This window comes from Haemaphysalis longicornis, unplaced genomic scaffold (genome assembly GCF_048455015.1).
Source record: "Haemaphysalis longicornis isolate Haplotype H1 unplaced genomic scaffold, Haemaphysalis longicornis Haplotype H1 scaffold_9, whole genome shotgun sequence".
Classification (NCBI taxonomy): domain Eukaryota; kingdom Metazoa; phylum Arthropoda; class Arachnida; order Ixodida; family Ixodidae; genus Haemaphysalis; species Haemaphysalis longicornis.
In genome coordinates, this window is record NW_027526460.1 from 79,002,028 (window position 1) to 79,015,901 (window position 13,874).

The window sequence follows — 13,874 nt, forward strand, 5'->3', positions numbered from 1 at the left end:
AAGCTTGTGATCAAAGTTTAGAATACACTTAACATTACAGCTCAAACAATTGTTCCTTCGGGAATATGAGACAAGACAAAAAAGTGCTGAGCAGTTAAAAGATGGTATTGAAGCTACAGCGGATATTTCACTGCTGCATTCTTATATCCGATCGCATGGGAAGCACGGCACCTTTTCTAAAAGAAAACCATTAAAACTCTGAGGAACAAAAATTTCGCCAACAAGGCGAGCTTTAATTTCGCAATGTCCTCCTTGTGGTCAACGGTTTCATTAAAGCTTACCTTGCGGCGTCGCCTTATTATGTTCCACAGCTTGCAGCGTACCGATGAGTGTTTTGCATCCGTATGCACACACAGTTGTACAAACAGCGTTTGCGTAAAAGAATGCACTGTTATTTGTGTCACGTCTGATAGCTACAACAGACGGGCAGACAAAAACTCCAGTGTCAAACTGAAATACCGACACGAGTTTGATATACGTCCCGTCCTTGACGGGGAGAAGTAGATCTACTTCCACTGCCCGTGATTAATGGAAGGAATTATTCGCACGCCATGTCGTATAATCGTGCTCCTCTGCATCTATGGGGAAACTAGGTAGAAGGAATTATTCGCACGCCATGTCGTATAATCGTGCTCCTCTGCATCTATGGGGAAACTAGGTAGCCATATTTACGGGCAAAGAGAGAGAGAGAGAGAGAGAGAGAGAGAGCGCGTACAAATACTACAAAAATACTACAATTACGGCGGTGATACTGAATAATAAATTCTGAAGTTGAATTGCTGAAACTCTTTACCATCCCCTCTTAAAGAAAATTGAGAGAAGCGCGAAAGCTTTGTTACACCAAAACTGCGCCAAAAGTGCGTCAAACTCTTTGCTAGATGTGCGTCCAATTTTCACCTAAACTGCGTCCAATCGATCGCCAAACCTTCAAAGACCCAAATCGCAAACGAAGAACGAATTGATGCGACCATTTTTCGTGCACTAAGTAAACGTCTACGAACGACCTTAATCAGTGGTTCTCAACCATGAACGTACCGAGGACCTTTTGCGGGCTTTCAAAAGTGATGGGGGACCTTACGAGAGTGGCGTAGCCATAAATACTTCTCGAGGGTGGGGAGGGGGGGGGGGGGGGGGGGGTTATAAGTCACCGTTAAAAAAACAACTAAAAAGAAAAAGAGCCTGTCCAACACCATGTCCCTGACAGCTTTCTTCCTTGCCGTATTTATTTTGTTTTTATTCATTAATATATCGATTCGGCGTGTACATATGAAAAAGACTAAACAAGGGGGAGATGCGGCGATTGTAAAATTTTGGGGTGGTTTGCTGGCCCCGATACACCCCCGATACAGCCCCGCGGCACCGATACACCCCCCCGCCCCCCATCCGGCCCTGCTACACACCTGACACACGATGAACTAATGTTGACTGTGTCATAATGTCAAACAATTTTCACTTGCAACTTAGGTAGCCAACATACTTATTAAATTCCCGCCGGTTATGCCTGACTTTTACCCTTATGCGCGTAATATTGCCAAACAACTTGCTCGTGCAACCAATAACCACCCAGCCTTTTGCGCGTTTTGCTTTTCCACACAGCTAGCTTGCCGTGCGAGAAGCCAACCTTAAAACATGGGCTACGAGGAGAAATTTAACGCCAAAGTCCTACAGCGAGCCACCTTTTCTCCTTTCCAGCGAGGTTTAGCAAAAATAAGAAAGAATGCGGTAAGAGGTTTCGAGGAGTGCATCGGGGATGGTTTCGCGGGCCCCTGAAAATACCTCGCAGATCCTCTGGGGCCCATGGACCCCCATTTCAGGAACACTGATTTAAATGATTGGTTGGTTATGAGGTTTAACGCAGCGACGCTACACAGGCGATGAGGCGCGCCGTAGCGGAGGGCTCCGGATTAATTTTGACCGCCTGAGGATCTTGAATGTCTGCCGAAATTTCGAACACACCAGCGTTTTCGCTTTTGGACTCCATCAGAAAAGTGGCATCGCGGCCGGGAGTCGAACCCGCGTCCTTGGGCTCAGCAACACAACGCATTAGCCACTGAGCCACCGCAGCGGGCCGAACGATCTAAATATATACCGATACGTGGTTTGTGAGATAAAGGTTACTATTGTACTCCTTCATGATCGATGCGTGTATGTGTTATCTAGAACCGTTCCTTTTTCGCGATTTTCAAGTAACTGTTTCAACAGCATGGAAGTCCGGTTCAAGCGCGTACGGCGTGTCTAGAGCTTTTCGGTAAGAGCTTTTCGGTTATCAGAGCTATTCGGTCGACTAACAGGTCTATGAGGAAATATGCAGTTGTTTTTTTGACAGAACCTTCTCGGTTCCACAAAGAAAGCTTTCGCTTTAAAATAAATGTTACGTTCACAGAGGAATTGAGAGATAGATAGAGAGATAGAAAACAACCTTTATTGTGTCTGGCGATGGAAGCTGAGCTGGGATGCCTAGCTTGCTACTACAGAGGAATGTGGTGACGTTGATGTTGAAAATGGTGGCGGTGCTGAAGTTGTCGATGTGCTCAAAGGCGTTCAGTCGTTTACAGTGTCTGGTCAAGACGTGTGTTTCGTAGGTACAGGGTCAGAGCTTTTATCGTGCACGAGGAACGTATCGGGCATGACCACGGATCTAATACGTCCCTCAGCTGAAAACGCGCGGAAAGCGGCTGTCTCAAAGACGCTATATGCGACAGTCTATGTGCAATCAACCACATATGTCTGGTGTTAGACTCTTAAAGCATCAGCACAAGTAATTTGATTAACCGTTTGTTCTGAGTAGCTTCCCTGCCAATTTTCTATCAAGTTCCGAAGCTTGGCAATCAAAAGAATCGAATGAGCTCAAACTAGCGGGATATGTCACCCGGCGCACATTTCACTATACTCAGATTGCATGAAAGCCCGCCTTTTTGTGGCGTTCATGCATTCAAGTTTTTAAAAGCGATTTTAACTAAAAAGGCTGACCAAAAATTCCCCTATTCAGGCCTTGACATTTCAGGACTGTTAAAATTTTAATAGACTACTATTTTAAGGCCTAGTTTAGTACCGAATACCGGCAATATCACCATCAAAGCTATGTTTGATTACGTCAAGGCTCATTCGATCACTTGTTTTATAAATTCTTATTCTTCATTGAGGTACTGTTTCCAGTGCGCGTACTTAAGACTACTTCTCAAGCGCCGCTAAAATATCTCGGTCCTGGAAGCACGGAAGTGCCGTCACCTCTTTCGGGACACCCTTACATCGTTGAGTGTAAGCACAGGAGCCTTTTGTCATTTTTTATTTCTCCATAACAACACAGCCGCTTTCCCGTAGTAGAGGTAAGATGTGTCCTCGACTCTAGGCTTTGTCAGCCCCGTCTTTCTTTGAGGTGTCCTCTTTCGGCTTGGCCGCCGTAGCTTGCTCCTTGGCCTCGCTCTTGTTGCCCTGCTCGAGGGCCTGGAGGCCCGCAGCACTTCCAGCCTTGACCTGTTGGAGGTAAGTATTTATTAACACGAAAGTGTCTTATTCCCGGATGAACAAAGGTTTCAATGATGTCATACCCGTCACGAAAATGACGCCAGTTCAACGAAGCAAGCGGCCTGTAAAGGGTGCACCCATGCACACAGGGTCTCCTTGCGGAAAAGCAACCTTTAGAGTACGTTATACTTAAGGTTATTTTCGGGTTTTATATTTTAACACGAAAGTGTTTAATGCACGGATACACGAAAATTTCACTGACGTCGTATCCGTCACGGAAATGACGCCAGTACACCTTTGCCGAACCGACCCGCCAGCGGTGCGTCGCTAACCGAGCACACCCACAAGACAGCCGCCGACTCGCAAATCATACTCAGCCACAGATTTCGCTGCACAGTTCCCTTTCGTGTTTTACCGACTCCTATGACAGCGGAGTCAATCACAGTTCTTATTTATTTATTTATTTATTTATTTATTTATTTATTTATTTATTTATTTATTTATTTATTTATTTATTTATTTATTTATTTATTTATTTATTTATTTATTTATTTATTTATTTATTTATTTATTTATTTATTTATTTAGTGCACCCTTAAGCCACTAAGAGCTTCATTGAGTTAAGCGGCACAGTGGGAAGGAAGTACTTAGCGTTTTTACAAGGGGGAAATAGCAACACGTTTACGACACCTCAAAAAAATTTACGACCCCTCTGTTGACTTGGTATGACTCACACCTTACTCAGTTCATTAATAAAAACGTTTCGAGACTCGGTGCTACGCATCCCGGTAGCTAAGGTCGCTTCTAGCGAGATTCTGTGCTCTCGAAAGCAACGCACTTCGCGTGAATTCACCTATTTTGCCGGTATTTCAAGCAGAAATATCGACTAGGAGGAGATACATGTAGCGGGTGCTCACAATGGTGACCCAGTGGAAGTCCAGGTCTCCCTCCAAGACCATTCGCTCAGTGAGGAAGGGACCCTTGACCACGGTGCCCGGAAGCTCGACGCCATTCAGCTTAGCTGAGCAGCGGCCGTCCTCCACCCCCGTCACGTCCAAGACGACCTCATCTTGTTCGGCGCTCAGAGGAACATCCAGAGACGCATCGCCGAAGACTAGTCGGAACCTGCGCGGTAACGTGAGACCACGACACCGCCGGCGCGCTTGCATTTTTGGGTTAGTGCGCTAGGAAATAACGTTCTTTTTGGAGCTCAAATCCGGTAGAAAAGCAACACTTCAAGTCACGTGGGGTGGGCGTGGCCCTTACTGGGTATGTCGATGTGCAATACAGTGGTTAGCGGCTCGAAATAAACAAATAAATATTCAGACCAACGCCGTTTGCGTGTCAAGCGGAATGCTGCAAAGTGCACGACGATGAGGCAACGTGTATGGCTACCTCCGGAGGAATTTGTTTAAAAAGTTACACTCACAATGCACCCTACTCAGGTACGTTGCTTTGAGCTGAAACGCGCCAATGCTAGGTAGTTTGAGAGTGAGAATACTGATGCCGTCACGTCGACAAAATTAAACAAAAAATGCCCTATAGGATGTGCACTCTTTCGGAAGATTACCACATTTTAATTTCCTTCGTAGCCAAACGCAAAGTGGCCACGAATTTTTTCTGAGCATATGTTTGCCCTGGGTTTTATAAAATGATGCAAGTAAAAGAGAGGAAGACGCAAAAACAGTGGCCTGTAGCTAAATATTGATCAAATGAAAACGGGAAGTCATTCAATATTCCCGTATAATGCTCATGAGATATAGCTGTAAGCTGATCCATGTGAACTTTGGGGTTTTAGAGGAACCAACTTACGATTAAAGAGCGCAGAAGACCAAATTAAATTAGCCACTCACATATTGCGTGGGGAAAATGTTATATAGGGTGGTTGAGTAGGTGTTTTCGCATATACAGGTGAAAATTACGGTAAACGGGCAAGTCACTTTGGATTAACATTTTCTTCGCGACAAATGCACCAACTTTTACGTAGTCACCAAGCATCAAAACAAAACAAAAATAAAGTACTAAGTTTTAGTAGTCATTGCGTCGGTTCTTTACACTGCATTGGTAACAGGTTGGATTAAATCATTTAGGCCTTGTTTTCTTTTCTAAATTTTTGCCACATGCATCCCAACGCGCGTGTCCGCCTTCAAAAATAACGTTAAGTTCCCACTCTTGGCCAAACGCGTTACCCGTCCAGGCCTTTGCTAACGTTTCATACTCAACTCTTTGGCGTTCCTAGGGTTCTTCCCCTTGATTTGGTAACGGTCCCCTTTCAGGATGCCTGCCGACGTAAGTGGTAGAGACAGGGGCACGGGCTGAAAAAATACGATGTAGAGGACGATGTTAGTCAAGAGTAATGATGTAGCAACTTAAACTTTGTTGCTTGAAAGTTTTTTGACAGTTCAGACAGACAGACAGGCAGTTTAGACAGACAGACAGACAGACAGACAGACAGAGAGACAGACAGACAGACAGACAGACAGACACGGACAGACAGACAGACAGACAGACAGACAGACAGACAGACACACAGACACGGACAGACAGACAGACAGACACGGACAGACAGACAGACAGACATGGACAGACAGACAGACAGACAGACATGGACAGACAGACAGACAGACAGACACGGACGGACAGACAGACAGACACACAGACACGGACAGACAGACAGACATGGACAGACAGACAGACACAGACAGACACGGACAGACAGACAGACACACAGACACGGACAGTCAGACAGACATGGACAGACAGACAGACAGACAGACAGACAGACAGACAGACAGACAGACAGACAGACAGACAGACGACCAGTAGGTATTATTCCGCAGTAGTTACTGAAAAACATGCAGCGCTTTTAAAATCAACGTGCAACAACTCATCCCACTGAAGCGAAACTAAAAAAACTTTCTTCGTTACTATACGCGCGGCTCTCCCAGCCTGCACCTTTAGCTTTGCTCCGTGCAGGCATCTGCGGACATGAAAAGCAACAAACAGGAAAAGTGCTGCGTTCGGAACTTCTAGTAGGCATGTCCTCACCAGAGGTTCTTCGTAAACGACACGGATGACCTTGATGTCGATGTCACCCTTGATGTAGAAGCGGTCGTACGGTGTTGCGTCTGCGAACCGGTCGAGCAGCTCAAACAGGGCGTACCTACCGTTGATCCGAACCTGGAGGCCAGGAGGAAGGTGTTAAAGGAAACTTCGTAAAGCAAACTGAATGCCGCAAATCAACAGTAATATAGCACGCCTGGTGGCATAACCATACGCATTCCGCCATGCAAACAGCAAAGTCCTGCAAGCACACACGGTTTCTTCAAGTCGGAGCTGGACACTGCAAGTTTTTGTTTTGTCCTATTTACACTATTTATTCGAATAATGAATGATGAGTGGTTAAGAATAAGCAATTCTACGCAATAAGTTGTGACTGCGCCGCTTCGATCCACCTTTATTCCTTTATTGAGTCCGCGTTCCCCGTAATAAAAAAAAACAAAAAAGTAGGGGAACGAAACCCGCTTCAGCCAAGCTATGGCAGGTTAACAGCCAATAAAAAATAAATAAAAAGGAGCGAAAGTCCAAAGGTATTTTTCCATAAAAACCCGCTTGTAGATGAGAAAAAAAAAGACCAGAGATGCCGAGCGGAACGCGTTCCGCTCCCCGCTAGCAGACGACGCTCGCTTTCCTAGCGCAACTCGCAACCGCAGCGCCGCGGTGGCGAGAGTCGTGGCCGGCCGCATTCTCTCCACGGCCGCGGCGGGAAGATACGGAACTGAAACTAAAGCGTGGCAAACTGTTCGCATGGCGACGCAGTGAAACATGCCCCTCGCGAGGGGCACGATCAAATGCAGAGCATTTCCGGGGGCGCACGACGTTAAGTAGTTTGCGTACTGTTAATGTTGTTGCACTTGTGGCAACTGCTGACGAGAGAGCGCTCGTCAGCAGTAAAATTGGCAGCCTCGGCGCACGTTGAGTCCGAGAGAGGGGAGAGAGTGTCCTTGGAACGTGCCTGGGCGCGCTATCGAATGTTCATCGCGCCGTTAGCGAAACGTCTGAGCAGGGCATGTCGAGGCGAGCGATGCGGGCAACTACGGACGCCAAGAACGGGTGACATCGTGAATTAAAGAAATGCTCTGCATTTAAAAAACAGTGACACTTAGCACAAAACCAAACTCTCCCCACCTACCCAAATCGCAGGGAGGAAACAGGTGAATCACGCACCAATGACAAATGTAAATCAGAATCACTACAAATAAAACAGACACACCAAGGCATCCCGCACACAGGGAAAAGAATAGGTGACCAACACAACTACTATGTAGCTTCGCACAGTCCAGAAAAATGGCCTACGAACAGTATATTGCCGACACCATTCAACAGAAACTGATTGATTGATTGACTGATTGATTGTAAGGTTTAACGCGCCGACGCAACGCGGGCGATGAGGCGCGCCGTAGTGGAGGGCTCCGGAATAATTTTGACCACCTGGGGATCTTTAACGTACGCCGAAATGTCTTGCATATGGGCGTTTTTGCTTTTCGCCTCCATCAGAAAAGCGGCCGCCGCGGCCGGGAATCGAACCCGCGACCTTGTGCTCAGCAACACAACGCCTTAGCCACTGAGCCACCGCGGCGGGTTCAACAGAAAGTGGCGCCTGGGACTAGATTGTCGAAGCATATCTCGCAACGTTTGAAAAAACGGAGAAAAACAGCATGCCACTACACTCTTCACCCTGCAATAAAATGTCCAGGCTGTATTTTGGTGATGTATTATGCTACAAAGGATTTCGTAGATCTATTTTTCTTTTTATTGGGACCGCCCTGGGTGCAAATGTCAGAACAACGCCTATTTATGCATTTCCGCCTAACTTCAAGCACTGCGGCGGAGCGAGAAATACGAAATGACTTCGGTCTCTCTCATTTTTTGCTCGCATCCATTCTTATTACCAAAAGAGAAAGTTGAACAGTCACGCACAATAGCGAGTAAAGAAAAATGGCAGCATCTCCACTCCGTGGATGATGGCGAGGGTGCGGAGTACGGGAACTCGAAATGACATCCAAGTTGCGCCCGAGTGACATCCAATTTGCGCTCCGACCGTCATTCCATTTGAGCCGTGAGTTGCACCTTGATTATTCCCTAAATGAAACTGTAACTCACGGCTCAAACTAAATTTCGCTTGATTTTCGCTTGATGGTGGTGTGCGCACGGATGGACGCGGACGGACAGTTGGAGGTCCTAATGTACTCCGCACCATTACAGGTGAGGGAGTAAGCCCTTTGACCCTCGAGTATTAACTCACAGTTGTAGCCCAATGGGTAAGACGACTGACACTAGCTCTGTCTGGTCTACCAGACACAGGCTCCAATCCTGCCGGTGCCTGTGTCATTTTTTCCGATTGTAAATGCTATGCGCACGGACGCGGACGGACATTGTGAGGTCCTAAGGTACTCTGAACCTAAAAAATGTTGCTCGAATCCACGCCGTGAAAGGTGTTGGACTGCGAAGCAGTAAATTGCAGCCACAACGATTACCCATGCAACGTCACTTGTACTCTCACGCGTGGCTTTACAAAGAATGAAACCACAGTCAAGTGAAATGTACTTAACTGTACTTTCTATTGCTGCACAACGACATTCATGACTACTTTATGCTGTTATTCATCGTTTGGCTGTTCCTGGAATGAACAGAAGGAGGTGCTATACCGGTCTGCCTGTTTATATATGAAAACGTGGTGACATCACTACGTGATTTCTGTGCTGCTGGGCACTTTTGAACTCGGAGCAGCTTACGAAACCGTAATCTTTACAGGAAAGCCCAGTACCCCTGGGTGCATGTATTATGTACTTCCCTTCTTAAGATGATATTCTGCCGACATCGCCACAAGGATTTCCTTGGATGGTAGAGGTGTCGTTCTTCGCAGCAAAACAGACCAGAATTCGTGCGCTAAGCTGCTGTATGGCAACAAAAAAAAAATTTGGCGCAGCTTGTACTAGTGGCGCAAGGCTGGCGAAAGAGCACCGCTGGCGGCCCCTCTCCCTTAGTCGTATACCCGGCTGGTACACTTCACATGAATTTCAGAACTCGCCGCTGAAAGTTCTGCATGACCCGCCGCGGTGCCTGAGTGGCTAAGGCGTTGCGCTGCTGAGCCCGAGGTCGCGGGTTCGATTTCCGGCCGTGGCGGCCGCTTTTCTGATGGAGGTGAAAAGCAGAAACGCCCATGTGCACGAGATTTCGGCGTGCGTTAAAGATGCCCAGGTGGTCAAAATCGATCCGGAGACCTCCACTACGGCCCGCCACATCGCCTGCGTTGCGTCGGCGCGTTGAACCCTACAATCAATCAATCAATCAATCAATCAATCAATCAATCAATCAATCAATCAATCAATCAATCAATCAATCAATCAATCAATCAATCAATCAATCAATCTGCATGACTGCACGCCCCGATTGTTTTGCCCGCAGCCTTTCACATCTCTCCCAAAGTTCACCGCGTTAGTACGCGCTAGAACACGTGGGAACCGGCTTCGCGAACTCGCCATCTGTGCCCCCCGCTTAAGGTGCGAACACGCGGGAACTGGCGAGTAGAACAGAACGCGAGAGGTCACGCCACAAAAGCTGCGAAGAGTGTTCTCAGAGGTGGAGCAGGCTGACGCCGGGTGCTCCTCACAAGGCACATGCACACGTGCGCCCGGATGGGTTGAGTTTTCTTGTAACGCTTTGCGGTGCAACTAAAAGCATAAACAGCCCTGCAGTTAAAATAACACATCGCGTACGCCACAGAACAAAATGCGCCATGAGCGAGTGAAAATATACGGCACGTCACCGGGATGAGTACGCTGGTGAGAAAACTGCTAGCATACCCCAGAACGCAAGTTTTGGGGTATGAATCAAAAGAAAAGGGAATATAAAATGCAATTGCGCTGACAACTTCAACTTCGAAGTTGTTATCGCATTGGCGTTTGTCGCTCGAGCGGTTAGTTTAAGGAATGGGTTAAATGGCACCTGAAACACGCTTTTGGCATGACCAGTGAACTCCCGCAAGCACGAGATTACGTGCACGCTGACGTCTGAGCCGATTATTTCTTCGCTACGAAGAGCATAGAGGTATAACGATGGGACGCTTTTCACCCCTTTCCTGCGCTCACTGTAATTAGGCTTATACTTTCACGAGGATCGAATTATCGCCTGCTTCGCGAATTACTTTCTCTTGGCGAAAGTCTCGCAAGAAATGGAAGCAAAATGTCAAATCCTTCGCACCGAAAATATTAGCTAGCTTACCTCAGTTCAGTTCAGTACAGGTTTTTTTTTTTTTTTTTTCACTTTTTTTGGATAACCTAAGCGAGTGCAGAAACAACAGAGGTCCCGAAGTTAAGAACTGTCGAGGGGACCTCATAAGTTCTAACAGACGAAAAACGTAGTTTTAAGCTCATAACGCGACCGCCACGCATAGTTTGAAATATTTTAAAACAACGCCTTTTGATAAAACAATGACTACACGAAGAAAACCGCCTTTGTGATAACGAACATCCGATTGTCACTGCCACATAACATTCGTCTCACTTACTGTGCCTTCCCATTTCACAGCAGGCGCATAGAATTCAGCAGCCACGATTTTTCGGTCGTATTTACCTAGAATAGGCGGTATTCAATGGCGTGGAATGCATGCAAGCAACCTAGTGCGCGCCGCCATATCTGTGGCCAAGCGTCTGTTGCTAGGCGACGTTGTGCGCACGGCCCGCAGATCAGGTACCCCTCTTCTCCTCCATGCAACCGTGTGAGTGCACCCACGGCCGGGCTAGAGCAGCGGCGTGCGCGCGTTGGTGGCGGAACTTTACTTGGAGACTGGTCTGCATGGTTCTCGCCGCCGCTGCGAAGGCCGCCGCTCTAGTCCGGCCGTGGTGCGCCGTCACTCGTTACGTCGGGCTCCGCGGGATGGCGGTACTTGTCCATGCTAAGCATGACTGTGTTTCACGTTACAAACTCTCCCTCACCGAACGCAAAGTATTGCCTCGAGTTCAATGTGAGTGCGATTAATAACATCTGTGTTGACGCCACCGTTTAGAATCGGATTGGAACGGAGCAAATGACGCACGCCGGTGTTTTCTTCGGCGTGCGGGCGCAGTGGCCCAAGCCGCGCCGTGTCCGTGGCGCATCGGCCATGTCTGTGGCCGTTTCCAGTGTTGCCAAGCTAAGAAATTTACCGCTAACTTTTCAACGAATACCGCCTATAGATTTGCACCACTTCATGTATTCATTCAGTCATATAATTACGTTATACAGTCCCACCCTGCATACTCTGGTTTTTAAAAAGGTTCACCGCAAAGGGTTAGCAACATAGATCTCGGAACTAAGCAAGTGAAGGGTCGGTCATCCTAAGTTGCACTGTTAGGGCGCAGCAAATGCCGGAGCACCTTGCAAGGTTATGTTGCCTATTAAGTAACAACGTCACCAACAACAACAACAACAATTTTTTATTTTGGAGCCGCATTTCGGAAAATTTAGTGCCCGCGAAAGAATTGGTCACTTTGTCCGAGAAACTTAAAATTCCTCAGTAATGGTAGCAACGCTTCCAAGTAAAAGAAAACTTACGTGATCTAAAGACCTTTTTCAACCAATTCGTAATGGGAGCAGCCATTTTATGAACAGTCTGTGCTAGCGCCGACTTGATTGGCGCCGCCGACAGTATTTTCGAACTGCGCATGCGCCGCGCAGTCCTAAACATGACAAGATGTTGTAGAAAAATGAGGCTTATCTTTGAAATAAAGCAAGGAAGTTGCGTTCACTTTACCTGGTTCCTATTACGATACGGCTCAAAAATAAAAATTAAACCCAGCTCCACCCATTACGAAATCTGCTGAAACAGTGGAGGTGTGGTACTTCTGTGTCGGATCGAACATCAATAGGCGCTCGCACGAGAACGGCGGCGCCGTGGCCGCGATAGTTCTACGCTACGCACACGGGAATCGGCAGATAAGGGTCAGTGACGGGAGGCTCCCTCTCCTAGCGGGAGGGAGAGTAACCCGCCCCTGTGAGACCACGGCGCCCTCTATCGGTGGGTTAGGGAACCTTCCCCCACCCTTGCGTGACGCAGGACCTACAGCAGACGGATGAAGAAAACGCTTGAGCTAGAAAGTCTCCACAGTTAAAAGTACGGAAATTTTAAGCCCAAACAGCACGAAACTACGGATGCCGACCTGGGCTACCGAACGCCCACAACGACGCTGTCCGGCGAAGGGTTGGGCTGATCCGCTTCAGGAAAGTGACCTCAAAAATGCATCGCCGAAAATATGTAGAAGATAACCAAGATACGTTTCACGTATAGAAATTCGCCTCCCATTCTTTGAGATGTCGTTCAAGATGAAATTCTGGTTGTTCACCACCCGTGCATCGATTTGTATACACACCACGAGGTATCGGTCCTTGACGTCGTAGAGGAACTTGGTACGAGTCTCCTCTCCCAAATTATAGTAGAAGTCGTTGTTGCCGGCCGCCTCCGTCTTGGTGTTGTAGTCCTCGAGCAAGTATTGCAGCTTGCCCTCGGTAAACTGCTCAATCGTCACTTCGTACAGCGGGAAGTCCATAGTCTTGCTCCACCACCAGTCGTATACGGCACTGCAACGTTTTTGTTTTTTTCGTAGTCATACTTTCTCCTGTTCCTTTACGCCCACAGACACTACGTACTGCGGTCAGCCCGGTGTGCCCTAAAGGAATTCATAAACGCCCCAGCGAATGTCTAAGCGCGTACCTGCTTTGGGCAATTTCATAAGAGCCTGACGTCTGAATGTTTGGACTTTTATTGATTTACTGCGCGAGTGATGTGTATAAGCATGTTTCTAGATTTCAGTAATTCTAGAGGTTTTGACGAGTTACATACAAAACCCGGCTTCTTTGTAGCTCCTATTATTACATGTGCTAACACACCGTCCCATAATAAAAATTCCCTGGCATTCAGCTTTGGTCTAGGACCGTTGTATGCTGTTCTTGACCAAACAGCTGGCTGTACTAAATATCTGCATGAACACTGAAGTTACGCCGTGACGAGGGGAAAGTGCATGCGTAAGGTGAGCCTGGATGCGAAAAGGCGGCGTTTCAATCCCGAAACAATGCGATAAATAAAAAGTCGGGAGATGCCTGCACAAGCGCACGGAGCTGTCTCCTATAATGCTTTCAGACAGTGGTTGAAACCCTTCTCCAAATGCTAATTTATACCTACTGAACAACCCTCTAGCCGTTGCGTTTTTCTAAGTTACTGGGTAACGTATCGGGCTTAGGGGCTGATGTTTTAGATAACGCATCAGCAATAGTCAAGCTTGATAGGTGTTTTCTTTTTTGTTTGTCACGCTGCACATTACAATACCTTTGGTGATTTGTCTAAAGCAACGACTGAAAGGCAAAAGTTCTTC

General features: G+C 47.2%; 1 protein-coding gene across 1 annotated transcript in view; it reads right to left on the reverse strand.

Annotated features, from left to right (window-relative positions):
- Positions 1-3,345: 3,345 nt before the first annotated feature.
- The window catches only part of LOC144153280 (uncharacterized), a 34,470-nt gene continuing 23,941 nt past the window's right edge, over positions 3,346-13,874 (reverse strand). The window contains exons 4-8 of the mRNA XM_077684932.1: positions 12,876-13,083; positions 6,514-6,645; positions 5,689-5,780; positions 4,383-4,590; positions 3,346-3,474 (exon numbers count right to left, since the gene is read on the reverse strand). Coding sequence (XP_077541058.1) covers positions 3,346-3,474; positions 4,383-4,590; positions 5,689-5,780; positions 6,514-6,645; positions 12,876-13,083 — 769 coding nt within the window. The remainder of the gene's footprint in view (positions 3,475-4,382; positions 4,591-5,688; positions 5,781-6,513; positions 6,646-12,875; positions 13,084-13,874) is intronic.